Source organism: Tupaia chinensis, unplaced genomic scaffold, assembly GCF_000334495.1.
Source record: "Tupaia chinensis unplaced genomic scaffold, TupChi_1.0 Scaffold000557_1, whole genome shotgun sequence".
In the NCBI taxonomy this organism is placed as follows: Eukaryota; Metazoa; Chordata; class Mammalia; order Scandentia; family Tupaiidae; genus Tupaia; species Tupaia belangeri.
Genome location: NW_006160069.1, coordinates 1,407,877 through 1,427,335, shown reverse-complemented (window position 1 = coordinate 1,427,335; position 19,459 = coordinate 1,407,877). Strand labels below are relative to the sequence as shown.

The window sequence follows — 19,459 nt, the reverse complement described above, 5'->3', positions numbered from 1 at the left end:
TTTCAAAGATTAATAAGCCCGCTAATACTCAACAAAGTATTATATACTTTTACATTTCATAAAGTATCTTTTGAAAAAACTGTGTATCTAAAAATAAAACTGTGTGTATCCTAAAATTACTAAGATCTTTTTTTTGTTGTTTTTGAGAGAGAGATTTTTGTTATAGTGCACGTGTGCTCACTGGAGAGAAAGAGAGTCAGAAAGCAAGCAATCTCTCCACCCCCACCGAGGGGATGGTCACACCACCATCCGTTTTCTTCCATCCTCCTGTCAGGATTTTGAGCACACAGGCACATGTGCCTAGCAGGTGCTTCAAGCCACCATGTCTGGGACTCCAGCCCCAGTTGGACACATTGAAGTTGAGCACCTTAATCACTATGTCACCTGGTGGCCCTACTAAAATATTTTTTAAAAGATCATTTAACATGACGTGAAAATTTTAGTTTTTAAAATTATATTAATAAAAACCTTATGAAGAAGTATTTTAATATCATTACAAACCAATGTTTATACCCAGAATAAAAAGCTATTTCTTCTTCTTTTTTTTTTTTTTTTTTGAGATTTTTGCTATAGGGCACGTGCACTCGCCAGAGAGAGAGAGAGAGACAGAAGTGAGAAATCAGCCCCTGGAGGGGGGAATGGCCACACCACAACCCCTCCTCCTCCAGTCTCCTCTTGAGATTCTGGACATGCTTGCACATGCGTCCAGCATGAATTTTAAATCACTGAGTCCAGGACTCAAACCATGGGAGTCCAGCAATGTAACCATTATGCTATCTGCTGATCCCATAAAAAGGTATTTCTGGGGCCAGCAGGTGTCATGGAGGTTAAGGGCACTGAACTCCCACACAGGGCTGACCACAGTTTGAGTCCCGAACCTGGTGACTACCTTTCACACTCCCCACCCCAACTCTGTTCTTCTTCGGTCAAATTGAAAATAAATAAATAAATAAATTCAAATAAAATAATTCTTTAAAAAAATTATTAGAAAGGTCTGATATTGGGGGGTAAAAAAGTAATAAATGCTTACCTTAAAGCACGACTAAGTTTCTCATAGTTCATTGTAGGCTTATTTTTACGTTGTCCCCATTTCTGTGCAACCAGTTCAGGCTGGTTTAGCTTAAACTCGCCTTCATCACCAACCCAAGAAATACAGTCTCGAGCGTCCTTGTCAGTCAGAAGTTCCAGCAAAAACTGCCATAGTTGGATTTGGCCATTGTTTCCTAAATTGAAGAGAGACAGATACTGACCACAGGGTTATAGAGGAACACAGGGCAAAGGTAATACACAGGCCTCCTGGTTCAAATCATAGCAGAAACTATTTTTTTTTTTTTCTTCTTTTGGAGAGGTTTTTGCTATAGGGCTCATGCACTCGCCAGAAAGAGAGAGAGAGATAGAAAGCGAGAAATCACCCCCCAAGGGGGATGGCCATGCCGCAATCCCTTCTCATCCATTCTCCTCTCGGGATCTTGGGTACACATGCACACGCGCCCGGCGTGAGTTTAAGCCACTGGGTCCGGGACACAAACCGGTCAGCTACATGGGAATCCAACGACATAGCCATTACGCTAACTGCTGGTCCCATGCAGAAACTTTTTATTTAATAGATGCTGTCTAAAGACTGTCAGAGGAATAGTTCATACTCATATTTTTACATAGTGAAGTAAAACAAAATATATCTAATTTGACAAATTTTAAAATACCAGATAATTAAAAATACCTGTTCGGTTCCCAGGTGAGCTTCTATCTTCTCCTGAAATCCTTGGAGCTCTTTGTACTTTCGCTGCCTTTGCACTACTATTTATAACTTTAATGGTAGTTGGTGTAGCCGACTGCACTGATGCTGGAATAATTTGCACGGCTGTAAAGAAAGAAAAGTGGAAATATTTTTCTTTCAATACAAGCAGTGGAAAAGTTACTGAAATAACACTAAATGTAAGTGATTTAATCAGTGCACCAGTAATTACCTCAAGAAAAGATCTCACTACAATAAGGCCTTTATCCTCACCAGTTTCGCACAAAATCACAAAAACAGTTCAGAGCATAAAGGATAATGCCTGCATTACAGTTTGTGAATTAAATTTGTGAATAAAAGTTGGTTTTCTTGTTTGGAAATGATAACTTCATAGGGCATATATACTAAACAGAGTTATAATATAAAAACATTTGCTGCCCCCAAAATGGAGAAAATGTGCATGTGATGAGCATACAAACTCAGAGCCACTTAAGAGAAAAACTTCAGTAATACCCAGAGCAAAGTTGAAAGAAGAAAAATTCTGTGATAATACAACCAGAGAATCTCACACATATTCTTAGAAATACTTATTCACTAATGTTCATAGCACGTTTCTAAATCTATGTAGCAGTGAAAATGAAACTCAGCTGCAAGTATCAACCTATGTCTCATAAATGTTAAACCAGTTATAAAGGATAAGCAGAATTTTATTATCAACACTTTACTTAAATGCTTAAACTTGTGCAAAACAATGCTATGAAGTGTTTATAATTACACAGCTGATATGAATAGGAAATATGTAGAGAATAAGAAGCACCAAGTTCGGGACAGTCACTTTGCTGGTTGGAAAGAGGAAAATGGCACAAATGACAGGTAAACTGGCTGGTATATAGTTTTATTTCTTATAGGTAAACAAGTATTAGTTATTCTTTATTTGTTAATATCTAATACCTCCTTTACGGAAAGTTTTAAAAACAAAGTTTCTCTTTTTAACCACCTTGTGGACTCAAATAAAGAAAACATTTCTTAGTGATAATGAGTCAGTATTACAGGCATCAATACTCACGTTGATCAATTGTAACTATTTCATTCATCTGCTGTTCTTGGCTTGCCAATACATCTGAAAAGCACATAGAAAATTTTGAATTTTCATCTAAAATCAGAAATACAAACCCCAATCCAGTAAAACTCAATAAACACAACCCTTTTAAAGGAAACTCCATAATTAAAATCAAAACCAGCCAAACAAGAACAGCAAAACACTAAGCTGAAACTTACTGGCATGAAAACTTAAAAAGCGTTAGTTACTTTACTTACGTATCTTTAAAGAAGTAAGGCAAGAAAAGATCCAATGTTAGTATTTGGGCAAGTTACCCAGAGAACCATAGCTATCTAAATGTAACTATCTATATCTAAATCTATTTTATCTATCTATATAAAACCATGTAAAAATATGGAAATCTCCAAATTCAGGTCAAAGAATATTTATGGCAAACTGAAAATTATTTAGATGTACACTTGCCACCAAAAAGCCTCCCTCATAGTACTGTTGCAAATTCCCCTTTTGAATAAAAGTATTTCACTTTATAATGGTATTTAAAGATATCTACATTTTTAATAAAATTATAGTTATCTTAAATGACACAATTAAACTATTGTAAATAACATGTCTATAAATACAGCTCTCAACTTAAGATTTACATTATAGAAGCTCCCATATAAACCTTTAAAGAACTATCCATTACTCGTCTTTTGTTATCCTCTACTCAAATGCTACTCTACCTCGCAAACAAGGATTGGACACCCCTGGTCTCTACTGTTACAGCCTACTGAGTGCCCATCACACACTGCAAACTTCTCTTCAGAAAATGAAATTGTGCCTACCAGTCATCATTTTGGTCAGTTAGTGAGTCCCAGGGGCAGGTCCCCTAGGAAGATTCTGCTAAGATGCCATGCCAGGATCCAGTTCCAGACACACAGAGCTAAGAAGCTGGGAAACTGGAGAGGGGGCTGATTCCTATCTATGAGATAAAAGCCTGAGTTTGTTGGCTTAAACTAAATGGGTCTAGCTTCAGATAGATCTGGCTTCAGATTTTAGCTCTCACTTATCAACTATGTGACTTCGGTAAATTATTCAACCTCGCTGAACATTAATCCCTCTTGTTCAAATGAGATACCCATACCTACCAACTCATAAGGTTGTTGTGAAGACCAAAGGAAAACGTTAAGAAACACAGTGCCTGAAACATAGTTGACTTTTTAGTAGACAGAAGATGTTACTGCTTTATCAGACTCCCAGTTCTGAGCACTTTTTCCAAAAACTGCTCTCTCTCCTAAGGACAAATCCAGGCCTTATGTTTGTGGTACATCTCCCCAGAATTTTATAAAAGTACCTCACAGAAGCAACATGCTGTTGAAAGTGAAACTGTTCCATTTATGACTAAATGAATAGGAGTATCCTGACCTCAAATAGGGAAAAGAGAGTTACCATCACACAGCTGGGCCTCATACACTGCAAAATCAGCTTCTAAGCCCTGATTCTCAGACTGGAGAATGGCCTGTTTCCTAGGAATTCTCAAGATAGAAGACGACCAAACACAGAAGTGTGGACAAGTTCATGTAGGCACTCTACCATGCTTTTCCTAAAGCTCCGAAATCCTGGCTATGCACAAAGGAGGCAGGGTCCTAAGGAGCAAAACCCTAGAGAATATGGAGTCAGGTTATGAAGAAACATTAGACATAAAGATATAAAGCAACTATTTTCCCTAAAGAAAACCCTCAGCAAAATGAGACCTTTGTCTTTGATGACGTAAGACAGATACACCAAGAAGCACATCTATCACAGACCTGGTAGTCCTGGGGCATTTTCTAATTATCTTCCCCATGTACAGAAGGACTTGGATGAAGTGTTAATAAGAGAGAACTGCAGGGGGGGGGTTTGAATGCCTAATCTAATACAAATTAGATCTCTTCACTACCTCTTCTTGAGGGATCACTAAGGATGAATAGATAAGAGGCTCACTTAAAAACAGTTCTGTACCAGGACCAGCAGGTGGCATTATGATTACGTCGGTGAACTCCCATGTAGTCGCCAGTGGCTGGTGTCTTAAAACTCATGCTGGGTGCATGTGTGTGCACGTGCCCCAAATCGCAAGAGAATGGAGAAGAGATTGCAGTGTGGCCATCCCCTATAGCAAAAATCTCTTAAAAAACAAAACAAAACAAAATAAAACAAAACAAAACAAAAAAACATAGTTCTATGCCAGGAATCAGTGTCTTTCAGAAATATGTTACAGACTTCTCTCTACAGGCGGAACCAGATTACTGGACTTGGCTGAAAAGGGCACTTCTGGGAAGTGAGACCTGTGAATTATAGGAAATCTGCCAGAAATGACCTTTTATATCACGATGTTTGCCCATCCCCAAATTCCTTTTTTTCCCCTTTTTTTTTAGGAGAGGTTTTTATAGGGTGCGTGCACTAGCCAGAAAGACAGAGATAAACAGAGAGACAGAAAGCCAGAAATCACCCCCCAGGGGGGATGGCCACGCAGCAGTCCGTTCTCCTCCATTATCCTCTGGGGATCTTGGGCACATACGCACATGCGTCCAGCGTGAGTTTAAGCCACCGGGTCTGGGATTCGAACCGCGGTCGACTACATGGGAGTCCAGTGACACGGCCATTATGCTAACTGCTGATCCCCCATCCGCAAATTCTTGACAGAATATTAGATTCTCAAACCAGATGGGATTTCCTTGCCAGAGGCAGAGTGAAGAACCATGGCAGGAAAATCAAGGAATCTCATAAGATATTTACCTAGGCTGTGAGCTTTTGTTACTTCGGAAAAGAAAGAGACAATACTAGACCAGTGTTTTTTTTTTTTTGTCTTTTTTTTTTTTTTTTTTTTTTGAGGAAGATCCATTTTACTACACAGAAATGGAAAGATAAACAAGACTCATTTGCCTCTGAAAAGCCTATAAGGGCTTTAAAGCCTGAGAAGTACTAGGCGAATCAGAAAGATAAACTGCGACAAAGAGCCAACTTGGAAAGAGTTGGGAAAGCCATGAATTTAGAAAAACTAAACTGTAGTCTAAGCAGTCATTAAGAACTGTAATAGTAAGAACTGACAGTGGAAAACAACAACAAAAAACCTCTATAAAGGCAATGAGTGGAATCTCCAAGTGTTACAGTTTTTAAAAATATGTCTAAGAGAACCCATACAAAAGCCAACCCAACTGTTTTCAACAACAAATATAAGCCTTTCTCCAGAAAGCATTCCTTATTCAACAATGGAGAAAGCACCTTGGATGAAAACTCTAAGCAGTAAGTTACTGAGGAAAATTCCTCCACTACCAGCTCTTTCTTGTTGGGCACATAGTAGAACAAAACACTGCTGGTTACATTTTCATCCATAATCTTTACAAAGAGGTGGTTCTATTCATATGTTCTGAAAAACATGCGAGTTTGGCTAGCATTTTTGATATACAAAACGGCATCAGGAAATAACTTCACTGAGGCAAAAGATGAATTATAATTCAACCAAACTAATATACAGTTATTTGAGCTTTTTGTTGGACTGCCATTTTATCGTGTCTTTACACACGCAATAGTAACAACTGTGTCTGTGAAGCATGCTGTATGTAGAAACACTTAAAACCAGTGGCTTCCAATTCAAGATGGCAGACTGCAGTTTTTCATTTCTTATCCTTAAAACCCTATTCAATCAACAGGAAAGAAATTTGAAAAGACATAATCTCACAAACCATAAAGGAATGGGAAGGAAGTGATTTGTAAACAAAGTATCTTAAACTCCTAAAGATGAACAGCAAAGAAAAACTGATGAATCCGAAGGCAATGACGAGAACAAATGAAGAGGGCTAAATGGAGAGCACAACATCTGATGTAAAAACCTGGATTCTGGGGACCAGCAGGCGGAGTGGTGGTTTTGGCACTGGATTCCCACATGGCCAGCCACTGTATGAGTCCTGAACCCAAGGGTTTGAAAGTCACACCACACCATTTATGTATGTGTGTGTGCACGTGCATGTGTGTGCCCAAAATCTCAGGAAGGGATTATACTATGGCCATCGCCGCAGGGGATGATTTTTTACTTTCCCTAGTATCTCTCTGGCAAGCACACATACTCTACAGCAAAAACCTTAAGAAGAAAAAGAAAAAGTTTGGGGCCAGCAGGTGGTGTAGTGGTTATAACACTGGACTCCCACATGGCCAAGTGCAGTTTAAGGCCCAGACTTGGTGGCTTGAAAATCACTCCAGGCACATGTGCCCAGGAGGAGTATAGAGAGGGGAGAGGGGACTGTGGTGTGGCCATCACCCCTGGGTCGTGATTTCTCACATTCCCTCTCACTGTCTCCCTCTGGGAGCACACACACCTTATGGCAATAACCTTAAAAAAACCCAAAAAACAAAAAACAAAAAAACTTCGGATTTTAGTGTTAGCCTGGGTTTGAATGCTGTTTCTACCACTTGTTAGCTTTATTTAAAAAACAGGGAAAATAATTATTTGTGGCATTAGCATAGGGATTAAATAAAATAATATGTAGAGAGAGATCTCCGTACAGCATTATATAATAAATGTTACTTAGTTTTGCTTAATAAGCTTATTTTAAATTAATTACATATTATCAATGAATATAAGCTAAAAACAAGGTTATAAAGAAATAAAACTAAGCTTAAGTTAGTTACAATGTAAGTAGTCAATAACTGAATTTTATACATTTTCGAAGAAGCTCCAGGTGACTCCAAAGAATTTCTCCCCGAGGAACTCGCTGAAAAAAGTCTTCTTGGTTGAGACTGCATAATTCTCTTCCCGAAATGTTGAGTGTGGTGAGGTCTATGTCAGACATGCTGAATTCTTTCATTACCCAAACCACCCAGTGCAGGACTTGGTCTGTGGACCACTGTATAGGATCTGGAAAGAAAAATATTATCTTTAGCTTAGAACCATCTTAGATATTACATATTTATTTACAGTTAACTTTTTAATACACACAGATACATACAAAATCCAGACAAAGGGGTCTGGTAAATAAAATAAACTTATCACATGAAGTAAAAAGATTTTTATGCTACATTTTCTCCTCAGTTTCTTTTCATCTTCTTAAACTAAATTTCTAAAGGAGTCACTTAGTTTGAATTTTTATAAAGAAAAACAAAATGCAAAACTGTTCTCCACTGGGCCAAATGGAAAAATAACATACATGATTATCACAGAGAGAGTAAATTATTCAAGTTTAAAAAATTATTTTGTAGCATGTACATTGAAAACAAATTAAAAGTAGGCACTAGGGAGCTAGCGGTTATTCTCCAAAATGTAAACAACATACTCTTCTCTGCTTTTTCCTTCCTGTTGAAAATTGATTGCTCTTCCCTTTAGGACCCTTGTGGCAGCACTTAAAACACAACATGCAAATTGTCTGTGTCCTTAGCTATCCCTCACAAATATAAGGACTCTTGTCTTGTAAACCATTCTACCTTCAACAAAGCCTACCACACTGCCTTACACATATATTTGTTGAATCTATAAGATATAGCCAAATAAATTCATTTTCCCCATAACTGTTACTAATTAAATTCACAAATGAAAAAAAGAGTCAGCATGTATAAATATTATAGCATCTCTGATGCTTAATAGAGCATTCTACCTGTGAAAGTTTAGTAAATCCTAGCTAGATTAATTTTAGTACTGGTATTCTTGCTTTAAGAAGATCTACTTGGAACCAGCAGGTAGCATAGACACGTGTTTGTGAATGTGTACCCAAAATCTCCAGAGAAGAAGAGATTGTGACATGGCCATCCTGGGTGATTTCTCATTTTCTTTCTCTCTGGCAAGCACACAAGCCCTATGACAACTCCCCCCCACCCTTTAAAAAAAAAAAAAAAAAAGAGATGATCTACTCAAATAATATGCATTATACACCCAGGGAATGAATGTTGTGCTATTCAATAAGAAAATAAGTGGAAAAAATATTTAGGTACTTATCAATGGTCAATTTATAGCACAAATGAATCAACTTAAGGATGTAGAACTGACAGTCGCAAGACATATTTTCCACAAAGGAAAGAGGAGATCTCTATGAAGACGGCGGCCAAGTTCTTAAATCTCTTTGAATACACACTTAAAAAGAGAAAATACAACTAGAGAGCAAAACAACCCATAGACATTTACAATAAAACTAGGTGACAAGGATCTCAAAATGCACAAAGGTAAGATGGTATGACAAAGCAGTAACAGTCATGTGACCTCCATGGTCTCACAACTGCACAGGAAAAAGAAAAGGGAAGCAAAGGGATACCTGACCCATTTGACAGAGGAAGACTTGAACACAGCCAAGAGGTATTCACTGAAAACACAACAGGCCCAGCTGAAATCAAAGCTAAAAAGTAGTTCTGTCCAGTCCAAGAGCAGCTGAGCACAGAAGTACACAGTAAGGTTTAAAGGGCTGGAGCAGTGTAGACAGGAAATTTTTCAAACCGAGCCAAGGAGCAAATGAAGCTTTCAATAAAGAGCAACTGCTGGGAGTAGACTCAAAGTGAGACACATAGGATACCAAGGGAAAGACCTCGATCACAGTACAGTAAAGGGGGCCAGCAGGTGGTGTGGAAGGTACGGCACTAGATCACACATGGACAACTGTGTAGTTCAAGTCTTGGACCAGTGGCTTCAGAATCACACCAGGCACACGTGCGAATATGCCTAAGATCCTAAGAGAACGGACAAGAAGGGACTGCATTGTGGCCATCCCTCCCCCTATGGCAAAGCACACATGCCCTATAGCAAAAACTTAAAAAGAAAAAAAAAAGTGCTGTAAAGGAACAAACAAGAAATTGAGAAAACAGCTGCCCCATTTTTTAATACTATTTGAAAAAAAGCAGACGAGGGGCTTTTGTTAAGTTAGAAAAACTATCCTAAAGGCTTTTTCTTTCTCTCCAAAAGTTTGAGAAAGCTTATTTTACATAAAAATAAATGAAAAAATATCAAGATCAAAAAAGGGGATTTTTCTAGGCAAAAATGTGTCATGACTTTTCCAAAAACCTAACAATTACTCTGATTTGTTTCTTCATGTAACATTAGAGCTTCCGGTATAGCCTGACTAAGGATGTGCATATTCTGTCTCTTTTCCCTAAGACTCTAGAAAAATGATTTTTTAAAAGGAAAGGAATTTTTTAAAAGATGTATAACCAGGAGCAGCACAAAGGCAGAGAGGTATCACAATGTTCTGTGAGTCTGATCCACATAGGAAAGTTCTAGGTTTGCACGTTGAGACCTCCTTGAGTGTCAAGAACACCTGTGCCCCAGATTTGGGGCTGAAGATGGGGATGGATCACCGTGTCTCCATTCTGTTGGGGGAGCCTATCTCATCTTTCTAATTCACGGAATGAAGAAATAGACTTCAAAAAATAGAAAGATATAAAAGTACTGAGCAACAGACAGACAGGGATGGGAGATCAATTAATTTTCTGAAGATGATAAGAAGAGGGATAATCAATCTAGCAGCGTAAGAAGCGAGAGAACTCCTGCCTGTAGAACCTCCTTTCAGCAGTATAGGAGACTCCCACACATGTGGACACCAGGACTGGGACACACACAAAGCAGATAATGGGAGGGAGAACAATTACTGGTAATAAAACAATTAACAAACTAAATAGTAAGATCTCTTCTTAGCCCATTTCCTTTCCTACTTCCAAAATCAGCATTACATACCCTTCAATCCCCCACTATTCCTGACAGGTATTTGACCAATTCTTCAACATTGAAGAGATCCAGTGAAAAGATCTACACATACTGACACATTTGAAAATCTTCTATTGAAATGGTCAAGGCTTTGTTTTATCAACATGTAATCAGTCAACAAATCCTTAGGAACCTCAAATTAATTAGCAAAAATAACAGAAAAATAGAATCCAAAAACAGTAGCTATAAGGCAGTAACAATTTTTTTTTAAGTTTTAAAAAAACCCACCATAATCAATGTACTCAGAAAAGACAAAATATATCTAAAATACAAAGATCCAATACCCAGTAGATACCAAGAAATGACTGTATAATGACAGATCTTATCCATGAGGCTGAGGTAGGACTATGGAATTGGAGAGCTAGTCGATCTAAATCAAATATATCAGTAATAACTATATCTTTGTTGTGGATATATATATATATATATATATATATAAATTGCCAGAGGATATATGCACTTGCCAGATAGAGAGACAGAGAGAAAGAGAAGGGAGGGAGAAAGCACTCTCCAATGATGTATGGTCAGGCTACAATCCCTTCTCCTCCACCTCTCTATCCTGTTAGGATTTTTGGGCATTCACACACACATGCCTGACAGGTTTTTCAAGTCACAGGGACTAGGATTCAAGATTCAGAGTGTACTTGGCTGGGGCCAGCAGATGGACTCCCACATAGTCAACGGTGGTTCAAGTCCTAGATCAGGCAGCTTGAAATTCATGCTGGGCATATATACATGTGTGCCCAAAATCCTGAGAGAAGAGTGGAGGAGAAGGGATTGCAGTGTGGCCATCCCCCCAGGGGGTGATTTTCTAACTTTCTATCTGTCTCTCTCATGAGTGCACACACTCTGTAGCCAAAATCTCTAAAACAAAACAAAACAAAAAACCAAAGTGCTGTTGGCCAAATGAGACCTGGTTCCTTTAATCACTAGACTACAGGGCTGGCTCAAATACATCTTTTTTAAAAAAGATTTTTACCAAAAGGTATATGTGTTTGCTAGAGAAAGACAGCGAGAGAGGTAAAAGTGAGAAATCAGTCCCCAGGGGTATGGTCACAGCACAATCCCTTCTCCCACATTCTCCTCTCAGGATCTTGGAATTATGTACACGTGTCTGGTGGTCTTCCCAAGCCGCCAGGTCTGGGACTCAAATAGTAGAGTCTGCTATGTGGGATCCAATGCCTTAACTACCACACCACCTTCTGGCCCCAATATATATTTTTAAAGGTTAGTATTTAATTATTCTCCGGCAGATGGTGTGATATTAAGTCACTTGACTCTCGGTCATGGTTTGAGTCCTAAACCTGACAGCCTGCTTTCTCACTTTCCCTTTCTGTCTCTCTGGTCAAATTAAAAAAAAGAAAAGAAAAGAAAAGAAAAGAAAAGAAAAAGATAATAAAGAAAATTAAATAAACAGTTCTTTAAAAAAATATTTAACAACTCTGGAGGCCAGGATCAGCAGTTGGCATAATGGCTATGTCGCTGGACTCCCATGTAGTCAACTACAGTTCGAGTCCCTGTAGTTAAGACCTGGTGGCTTAAACCCCCGCCATGCACATGTGTAAGTTCATGCCCAAGATCCCAAGAGGAGAATGGAGAGGGGATTGTGGTGTGGCCACCCCCCGGGGATGGGGGGTAATTTCTGGCTTTCTGTCTCTCTCTTTCTGGCGAGCACACACACCTCTCCAAAAAACAAAACAAAATAAAACAAAAATTCTGGAGGCCAAAAACATGAGCTTGCAGCTTTTTTAATAATTATTCAAATTGTAAGTAAAAAACAAAAATAAGCTTAATATATGTACCTTTTCAATAATCTTATTTAATAAAAAATAAATTTTTCACTTGTAATCAGTTTCGACATTCCCTGCAGCCCATCTCTTTGGACAGACTTGTAACTGCTATATATTCTTTAACTTGAATGTCACCCTTAGTTGTTTAATGTGAAATACCAAAAAAAAAAAATCAGAAGGAAGAAGGAAGACAAACAGATGAAAGAAAGGAAGGGATAAAGGAAGAAATGGATTGGCTCTAACAGTTGTCAAAATATAAAACTGATATGCACAGGGGCTGGCAGGTGGTGCGGTGGTCAGGGGTGCTGGACTCGCACATGGCTGACCATGGTTCGAGTCCTGGACCTGACAAGTTGCTTTCTCACTTTCTCTCTCTGTTTCTCTCTCACACACACACTGTCCGTCTCTGATTAAATTAAACTGAATAAGTAAATAAAGAAATAAATAAAGTTAAATAAAATAATTCTTTAGAAAAATTGATGTGGGGGAACCAGCAGTTAGCATAATGGCTATGTCGCTGGACTCTCACGTAGTCGACCACGGTTCACGTCCCAGACCTGGTGGCTTAAAACTCATGCCGGGCGCGTGTGTGTGCATGCCCAAAATCCCGAGAGGAGAATGGAGGAGAAGGGATTGCGGCGTGACCAACCCCCCTGGGGGTTGATTTCTCGCTTTCTGTCTCTATGTCTCTCTGTCTGTCTGGTGAGCGCACGCGCCCTATAGTGAAAATCTCTCCAAAAAAAAAAGAAAAAGAAAAATTGATGTGCATGAAGTTTTATTATGTATAAACTGTAGGGGATTTCTTAATATGGATCAATATTTCAAAGAGATTTAAAGTAGCTATAACCAGTTAAACATATTTCAGTTTTCCACAGAATTAAAAAATTAACCTAAGAACTACCCTTAGGTATAGAAATATAAAATGATAGTTTCCTAGGATAATTTTATTAATTTCTAAAGCTTTTTAGTAGGTAACATTTTCAAGGAAAAAACTGCTTTTTAAAAAGTTTTCTCATATGTGGGATCAGCAGATGGCATAATGGCTATGGACCCCCATTCAGCTGACCAGTTTGAGTGCCAGACACAGGCTTAAAACTCACACCAGGAGCTTATGCATGGGTGCCCCAAATCCCGAGAGGATCGAGAAGGGATTGTAGCATGGCCATCCCTTTGGGGGGTGATTTCTTGCTTTCTATCTCTCTGTCTCTCTGGTGAGCTCAAGTACTCTATAGCAAAAAATCTCTCTTTAAAAAAAGTTTTCTAATATGTGAGTAAATCTCAATCATTTTAAAAGAGCTTCCTTCTAACTATATAACACTCTTGGTAAGAATTCTGAGTCAGATTATAATCTTACAATCTACAACTCATTTTTTTCTTTTGCAGTTTTACAATAGGATGAGTATGCTCACCAGAGAGAGAGATAAAGTGAGAAATTCCCCCCAAGAGCATGGATGACCACACCGCAATTCTTTCTCTTCCAGTCTCCTCTCAGGATTTCAGAAAAACATGCACACACACCCACAAGATTTTAAGACACTGGGTCCAGGACTTGAAATTTGGAGTTGGCCATGTGAGATTCAGGGCCTTAACCTTCACACCACTGGCTACCCCTCCACAATTCTTTTTTTTTTTTTTCCCCCGTAAGAATTATTTATTTAACTTTATTTATTTACTTACTTAGTTATTTTAATTTAACCAAAGAGGGACGGGGAGCGGAGGTGGATGGAGAGAGAGGGAGGGAGAGAGAAATTGAGAAAGCAAGTCACCAGTTTGGGACTTGAACCACTGTCGGCCATGTGGGAGTCCAGCATCCTTAACCACGTGCTGGTCCCTACAATTAATTTTTAAACACTATAGTCTATAAAAGATTGTACTGTTGAAGAGTTATTGAACTCTGTAAAAATCGTTTCAAACTTTTCATGCTCCCTTCTTTCTGTCTCAGCATTTCTTCTTCAAAAGATTACTATTGTAGTAACCCAAAGGTCAAGTACATCATCCGCATTAGCTTCTGCATGGCAAAGATAAGTGATTAAATACTCTCGACTATTCTAACTTCTTTTTCCCTTGTATCTCTGAGGAATGGCTATATATCAGTCTTCAAACTGGGCTCATACTATACTTCAATTGATAGCCCAATGATACAATTTTATCTAGAAACACCCTCAGATCTCCACCAGATCCTAAACCATCAGTACTATTTATTTGTTCCCCTAGCACTCTTTGCCACCTGCCTCCCCAAAGTTTATGTACAATTTTCTCCATTCCTATAATGTATGTTTCTTGTAACTTTGTCTGACTCTCTGGTTACTTTTCTAAATTTACCAAAGACACTCTGATTATCAAATTTAATAGCTATTACTAAGTTGGCACTCTGACTTTTTCAGTAGCATACCAGAGTCTTCACTATTTAATTACATAATTATTTTCCTTTAATCTCTGAAGCTATTCTTGTTACCTTTTCTTTTACCAATCCTAAAGTTTACATGGTCTAAGGAATCCATTTTTTTAAAGAATTATTTATTTTATTTTTTAAAAATTTGATCAGACAGGGACAGAGTGAGAGTGAGAGAGAGAAAGTGAGAAAGCAAGCCGCCAGGTCTGGGACTCGAACCGCGGTCGGCCATGTGGGAGTCTAGCGCCCTTACCCCCCACACCACCTGCGGACCTAGGAATCAACTTTTAACACTGTCCCATTCCATTTTCTCTCTCTCCAGAAGAGCCTATATATACATTAATGGCTTCAACTACATTACGAATTCAGTATGAATGAGTTCCACATAACACCTTTATCTCCTGCCCAAACGTTAGACAACTGAAACTATTTTCTGGCTACCTTCAGCTGAACATGAACTTTCACTTCAAAATCAAGTGCTAGTAACACCTGCCTCCAAAAACTCTATCCCATACCAACTTCCCTGCTTCCCCAGATACATTTCAAAGGCATGCTCAGTCCTTCCTTTACACCCCCATAAATTCAGTCTTACACAGTGCATGAAGATCAAACCAGTTTTTATCAAGACTATTTCTCCCTTAATTATCCAAGCTTGAGAAGTTAGATCAACACCTGAAGTATCCCCTCTCAATCCTTGTATAGATAAAATCTGTCAGGCTCCTCATTCCTATCACTGTTTTCATCCATTCTTTCTCCTCCCAAATGAAATCAACTGGTCTAGGTTATTAAGCAGGCATCATCACCTAGTCACCTAAACTATAGGATGTTCCTGCTTTCCCTTCACCCAGTTTCTATCTGCTACAAGTTATGCCATATACCACTGCCACATTCATTTTCAATTACCACTTTCATCAATCACTTATAGACCTGTACTGCTACAGAGTAACTAACTCCTTATTCTCTAAATCTTCTCCCTACTCACACATACTACTGCGTCTAAGCTTCACACATTACATTTCCTACCTGGAATGTTCTTCTCTGGTCAATAGTTTTCCTATCTATAATAAACTCTTTCTGACTTTCCCTAAGGCCACTATGAGCCCTTTCAGATTCTAATAACATGTTTCTTTCATAAGAGTTAGTGACAACTCACAAACATGTTATCTTTTATAGCAATTATCTCTTTTCAACTACCTTCTCTCTCTTAAACTACATTAAACACTCTGAGGGCAGAAATATATTTTACATTTCTCTATTTCCTCACCCAGGATAGTATTCATCCAACATATGTGCTTAATTGTGTAAGACAGCTGAGAACAAAAAAGGAAGACAGAGATATAGAAAATCAACATCCTGGGACCAGTGATACATCACTGGATTCCCACATAGTTGACTGTGGTTCAAGTCCTGAACCTGGTGGCTTAAGTTTCGCACTGGGCACATGTGTGTGTGTGTGTGTGTGCAAAACACCAAGAGGAGAATAGAGGATAAGGAATCGCAGCATGACCATCCCTGCAGGATGATTTCTTGCTTTCTTTCTCTATGTCTCTCTGGTGAGTACACATACCCTATAGCAAAAATCTCCCCAAAAAAAGGAAAATCAACATCCTTTCTAAAAATGTAGTTAAAACAGATTATAACTTTCCCTAGTGTCTTCTATGTCAAAGCTTAATTCTTATTATTCTACCAAAGGTAATGGTTATCTATATTATTACCATAGGGTATCCCAAGGCGTTCTTGTTCTTTCCTATAACCTTCCAGTGCAGCAGCCCATCTTGTTACTTGTTCTGAAGTTTCATCGGAAATGGTTGTGATGTGTTTTGTGCCATCAAGAGTTATCACTTGAGCTTCCTCAACGAGATGTGCTTCTGCTTCAGCATGGTGGGCATCTGGATCAATAACTACTTCCACAGTTTCCGCAGGCTTAACAATTTCAAGGATATTTAGCTTTGGTTCAATTCCTTAAAAATGAATTTTAAAAAAGGATTATAAATCTAAATGAAAACACAAAAGTCACTAAAAAAGTTTAGTTCACGTTCTTGAATGTTAAGAGAGAAAAACTACATTTTACATATTTTTAACAGTATGTCTAGAAAAGTTAACAGATCCCAAATAACAGTAAAATTCAAGAGAACTTCCAGGTGGGTCAGTGCTCTAAAAGGACTCTGGGTTCACACTGGAGTTCTCCTTGAGTACACTGAGCAAACATGAAGCCAAGGCCCGGGATGGCTGAAGCTAGGGGTAGACTGTGGCATCAGAACCTGTTGGAGGTGTTGTCTCTCTTGCTCATGGAAGTAATAAATAAACTTTTAAAAGGAAGAGAAAAAACCCACTTCTATAGTAACAATATTGTATCAATAAATTCCTGATTTTTGTAACTGAATTGTGGTCACATAAGAGAAACCTTGTTTGAATGAAACACACAGAAGTATTAAGGGACAAAAGAGAATCAGTTAGTTCAAAAACCTAACATAAACAGAGAGACAATAAAGCAAAGGTTTAACAGTTAACATTTAGGGAATTTGGGTGAAGGATATCCAAGGACTCCTTTACTACTCCTGCAACTTTTCTACAAGTCTACAATAACTTTTTAGAAAATAACAAACTCACCCATACAAACCCTACCTACAAATATCATCAGAAAAAGTTCTAACTCTTACCACAGTAAAATAAAATTACAAGTACCAATATGGAGAAAACAAAAATTGGATTAGGGAGTACAGAAATCAGTAGTGACCACACTTAGGATTTAAAAAAAAAATCTTTCCAAGCAAATTAAAATTATTTATCAACTCTTTTTCCTGTTAAGACAAAATACATGTATTAAAAAATGATGCAGAATGGGACCAACAGTTGGCGTAATGGCTATGTTGCTGGACTCTTATGTAGTCTACTACAGTTTGAGTCCCAGACCCGGTGGCTTAAAGTCACACCGGGCACATGTGTGTACGTGCTCAAGATCCCAAAAGGAGAATGGAGGAGAAGGGATTGCAGTGTGGCCATCCCCCCTGGGGGGGTAATTTCTTGCTTTCTTTCTCTCTGTCTTTCTGGTTCTTTTGGGAAAAACAATTTTTCCCAAAAAAAAAACCCCCCCAAAAAAAAAAAAAAAAAAAAAGATGCAGAGTGCCAGCCCATAGCATGTGGTTAAGGCAGCTGGATCTCACAAGACTGACTGAGCAGCTTGAGTTCTAGACCCAGTGGTTTGAGAAACATGAGTAGGCATGAGTAAGTTGTGTGGGATCCAGCCTCCTCAAGTGCTAAGTTATGGGGCCAGTCCAAAAACAGTCAGAATTTGGGGCAAGCAGGTGGCACGGTAGCTAGGTGCTGAACGCCCACATGGTCAACCATAGTTTGAGCCCTGGACCTGGTGGCTTGAGGATCACACTGGGCACATGTGCATGTGTGCCCAAAATCCCGAGGAGAATGGAGAAGAAGGACTGGTGGCGTGGTCATCCCCCAGGGGGTGGTTTCTCTTTCCATCTCTCTGTTCTCCTGCAAGTGCACGTGCCCTATGGCAAAAATCTAAAAACAATTTTAAAAGTCAGAACTTAAAAAAAAAAAAAAAAAAAAAAGTTTCCTAAAATTTACTACCTGATCCTCCATCCAAATTCCTATTTTCATGCCTTTAAGTTAACTCCACTTAAACACACTCACACCAGTAGGTAACTAAGCTTGTGAAGAGAAAAACAATAAATTTCTCTCACTATCAACAGCAACCAACCCTAGGGGAGAGGAGATTATCACTTTCAAAAATCTAAAGAGAACTTTGGTTTGTGAAATAATAGTGAGCAACAAAGTATGTTCAAAGACTACATTATTCTAAAGCTCTTATTAGAAATCCCAAGAAGCCACATTTTAAAAACTAACCTACAAAAAAATGGTTTCCTAGTTTTCTTTTCTAACCAGGTGCACAAAATTCATAAAATACTGTTATGGACATGACTGACTGCGTTACTCTACATCCTTTGCAAATTCCTTGCAGTGTGCTAAACTACAGAGACGAGATTTCCCCACAGCCTGGATTCCAGATATGAGTGAGATTCTTGAATCACTGGTAAGGGCTTATATTTAGGCAGCATGATTCCAAGTAGACAGCTACAGTGATAGCTTCTAGACGTGGTGATTTGTAGATCATAAGGCAGCAGCTTCCTTGGCAGGCCAGTCTGTAGTGTGGCTGAATCATTCTTAGGAACTCAGCTAGAATCTGTTCTTCAGCCCTCTCTGTGATGTTGCCACTTACGCTATACAACATATCACTTTAGGATTAAACCAGGCTAATGTTATCCTTAGTTCACTCCAGTAGATAAATGACTAAATCAAAAACCATGAATATTTGGCCATCATACCACATTAAACTAAACTAGACAACCATCTGGAATACCTAAAACTTATAAAATTGAGCTATATCAGGAAAATATGAGCTAATCTTTGAATTAACTAAAAGTAACTCACCTTGGTAAGAAATTACCTGTACACTAAGCTGTACAGTTCCATCTGTCTTTACTCCTTGGTCAAATAAACTTCTTTCTGGATCCAACTAAAACATGGTGAAATGAAGAAGATTATTTCAGCTCAATCATTAGACTAGGACCCCATTTCTGATTTAGTATAAATGGATGTACCAAACAGAACTTCATTATTGAAGCACACAAGTTATAAAACACATATAACTTCCAAGTTGTCACAACACTTAATTCTTTGCCAAAACTAAAAATATCTTAATCACTAAGGTAGTAATTAAGGGCAGCATAAACACCAAATTTATTTTAAGTGGCAGTTTTCTTTAGCT

General features: G+C 38.4%; 1 protein-coding gene across 9 annotated transcripts in view; it reads right to left on the bottom strand.

The window, feature by feature from the left end:
• GABPA (GA binding protein transcription factor subunit alpha) overlaps nt 1–19,459 on the bottom strand; it is a 46,821-nt gene that overhangs the window by 6,891 nt on the left and 20,471 nt on the right. For all 9 annotated transcript variants that reach the window (XM_006157698.3, XM_006157690.3, XM_027775369.1 and 6 more), the window contains exons 4-9: nt 19,123–19,207; nt 16,386–16,631; nt 7,471–7,665; nt 2,802–2,855; nt 1,721–1,861; nt 1,031–1,223 (exon numbers count right to left, since the gene is read on the bottom strand). In XM_006157698.3, the coding sequence (XP_006157760.1) occupies nt 1,031–1,223; nt 1,721–1,861; nt 2,802–2,855; nt 7,471–7,665; nt 16,386–16,631; nt 19,123–19,207 (914 nt within the window). The remainder of the gene's footprint in view (nt 1–1,030; nt 1,224–1,720; nt 1,862–2,801; nt 2,856–7,470; nt 7,666–16,385; nt 16,632–19,122; nt 19,208–19,459) is intronic.